The 2140-nt window shown below is 42.5% G+C and overlaps 1 protein-coding gene across 1 annotated transcript in view; it reads right to left on the bottom strand.

Annotated features, from left to right (window-relative positions):
* Positions 1-1744, bottom strand: part of LOC143023519 (uncharacterized) — a 2667-nt gene extending 923 nt beyond the window's left edge. Inside the window, exon 1 of the mRNA XM_076182053.1 lies at positions 1-1744. This exon is cut by the window's left edge and continues 923 nt beyond it. Coding sequence (XP_076038168.1) covers positions 1-1744 — 1744 coding nt within the window.
* Between the last annotated feature and the right edge of the window lie 396 nt (positions 1745-2140).

Raw genomic sequence — 2140 nt, forward strand, 5'->3', positions numbered from 1 at the left:
GGTCGTAATAAACCACACCAAAATTCTCTGGAATTGCGAAAGGCCCACTGGCAGCGTGACCACTCTGCAATAAGAATTCTGCAAAGATTTTGTTGTGACCATGTTCATCCGGACCCCGCAATCTTAAATTTTCCGTTAATGCATACTTCCGTAACTCCTCCCAGAAATATGTATTTCTGATGGTTGCAGATATTTCTTGGTTAGAACCGCCTCCTTTTACTACGGGCAAAATCTGCCGAAAGTCACCGGCGCAAACGAATGGAATGCCTCCCATGAATTCATTGGCAGAAAGAAGATCCCTTAGGGTAATGTCGACGGCCAACAACATGTTTTTGTTGGCCATCACTACTTCATCCCACACTATCAAAGAGCACATGCCAAGAAGCTTAGACATCTGAGTATTCTTCTTTATCGAACAACTTCTCAATTCATGTGACTCCATTAAAGGTATCTTAAACATATTATGGGCTGTTCGACCGCCATGTAAAACAGTTGCAGTTATTCCAGACGATGCCACCGCTAAAGCAATTCCTCTTTTCGAACGAACAGCGTCCAATAGAAGATTAAGCAGGAAACTTTTCCCTGTCCCTCCAGGAGCGTCAATAAAGAACCCCTTTCCTTTACCGCGATCTTTCCCTCCAACAACCCCAATTACTGCGTCGAAGATCTCGCGTTGTTCCTTGTTTAGCAGCGGTAGCTTTTCACGTACGTCTTCAATCAGTTGAACTGTATTATAACTTTTCTCTCTTCGCAGCAGATTGAAGGATTTCTCAAGTCCTCGAGAAGCTGGCAGGCCATATTTAGTGATGTCCGCCCCTCCACAGTTGTAGACATATTCCTGAATTTCATCCAATGCGTCCAAATAAATCTCGTCGTTGTAGTGTGTCTTTCCACTCTTATAAAGAAAATCGCTCGCAAAATAATCACGAATATCTAGGCACACTTCGGATTGATCCTCTAAATCGCAAAACACCAACATCGTGGTATAGGTTGAACGAAGGTCCTTTCCGTTATTAGTGTGATTAACTATTTCCATTAGGGTTTTCTCCCAGTGATCCTTGTCCTTCATAAGTCCCATCGCTTTGACGATGCGATCGGATCCCTTATTCACATATTTCGTTACATATGCAATGCACTTTATGGAGTTACAACATTCGACGTTTATATGAGCGTTATATTTCAGATAGAGGTATGGATTATAGGGGACTACCCACGCATTATCAATCCTCATTTTATCCTCCTTTCTTCTCCTTTTCCTCTCGAAACACCTACCACCATCCTCACCAAAGGCCCTTCGTCGATATAGCGGATAACCGTTATTACAAACAAAAGTATCCTTTCTATAAGGTTTAGGAAAGTTCTTCGAACACTTGTTTTTGATGATACACGGGCTGCTCTCATCGTAACCAACACACGGGTTGTGTATCATATTGGTGGTTACGATTTTGTACAGCTTGGGGGACGTATTCGGATCGGGAATCTCCGCGGAGATGTAGTTATCGATATCCGTTTTATCGATTTTGTGCTCTAACCAAAGAAGGACGTGGCAATGAGGTAACCCACGCTTTTGCCACTCTACGGTATACAAAAACGCCTTTGTACGACCGAAAATGCAAATCTTTGTCAAATCATCCATTAAAGCACACAGTTTCAATCTGAAAACCCGGCTCACTAAATCTGGTCTATCACTGGAAGTACAGCCGGCAGCAAGAGCAGTTTCAAACTCTGGCCCGTCTGGGTTCATTGTGAACGTAATGAATAGGTCAGGGCTACCGTATTTACCTATGACGGTAGACGCGTCTTGTTGTTTCTGCTTCATGTACCTAGGTCCGCCAACAAAGGATGGAGGTATGATAATCATCTGACCGACGGAAGAGGGGTCGTCGTTCTGAAGCACGTCGAAACTTTCCTTTCGTATATTTCGTTGATTCGCTTAAAAAAAACTCAGTCTGAAAGTCTCAATTTTGACATAATTGTCAACTACAAACTTCTGAAACAGAGTCCTCCCCCTATTGATATAATTGAACTCATCCACTTTGTCCATGTACAATTGGCTATAAAACATACAGCCCGTGAGTCTACCATCAGCCTCTTTTTTTCTCATTGTTTGAATTTGTTGTGTTTTTCTTTTTTCCATACC

Source organism: Oratosquilla oratoria, unplaced genomic scaffold (assembly GCF_046742065.1).
Source record: "Oratosquilla oratoria isolate Oo_2021 unplaced genomic scaffold, ASM4674206v1 SCAFFOLD49, whole genome shotgun sequence".
Classification (NCBI taxonomy): domain Eukaryota; kingdom Metazoa; phylum Arthropoda; class Malacostraca; order Stomatopoda; family Squillidae; genus Oratosquilla; species Oratosquilla oratoria.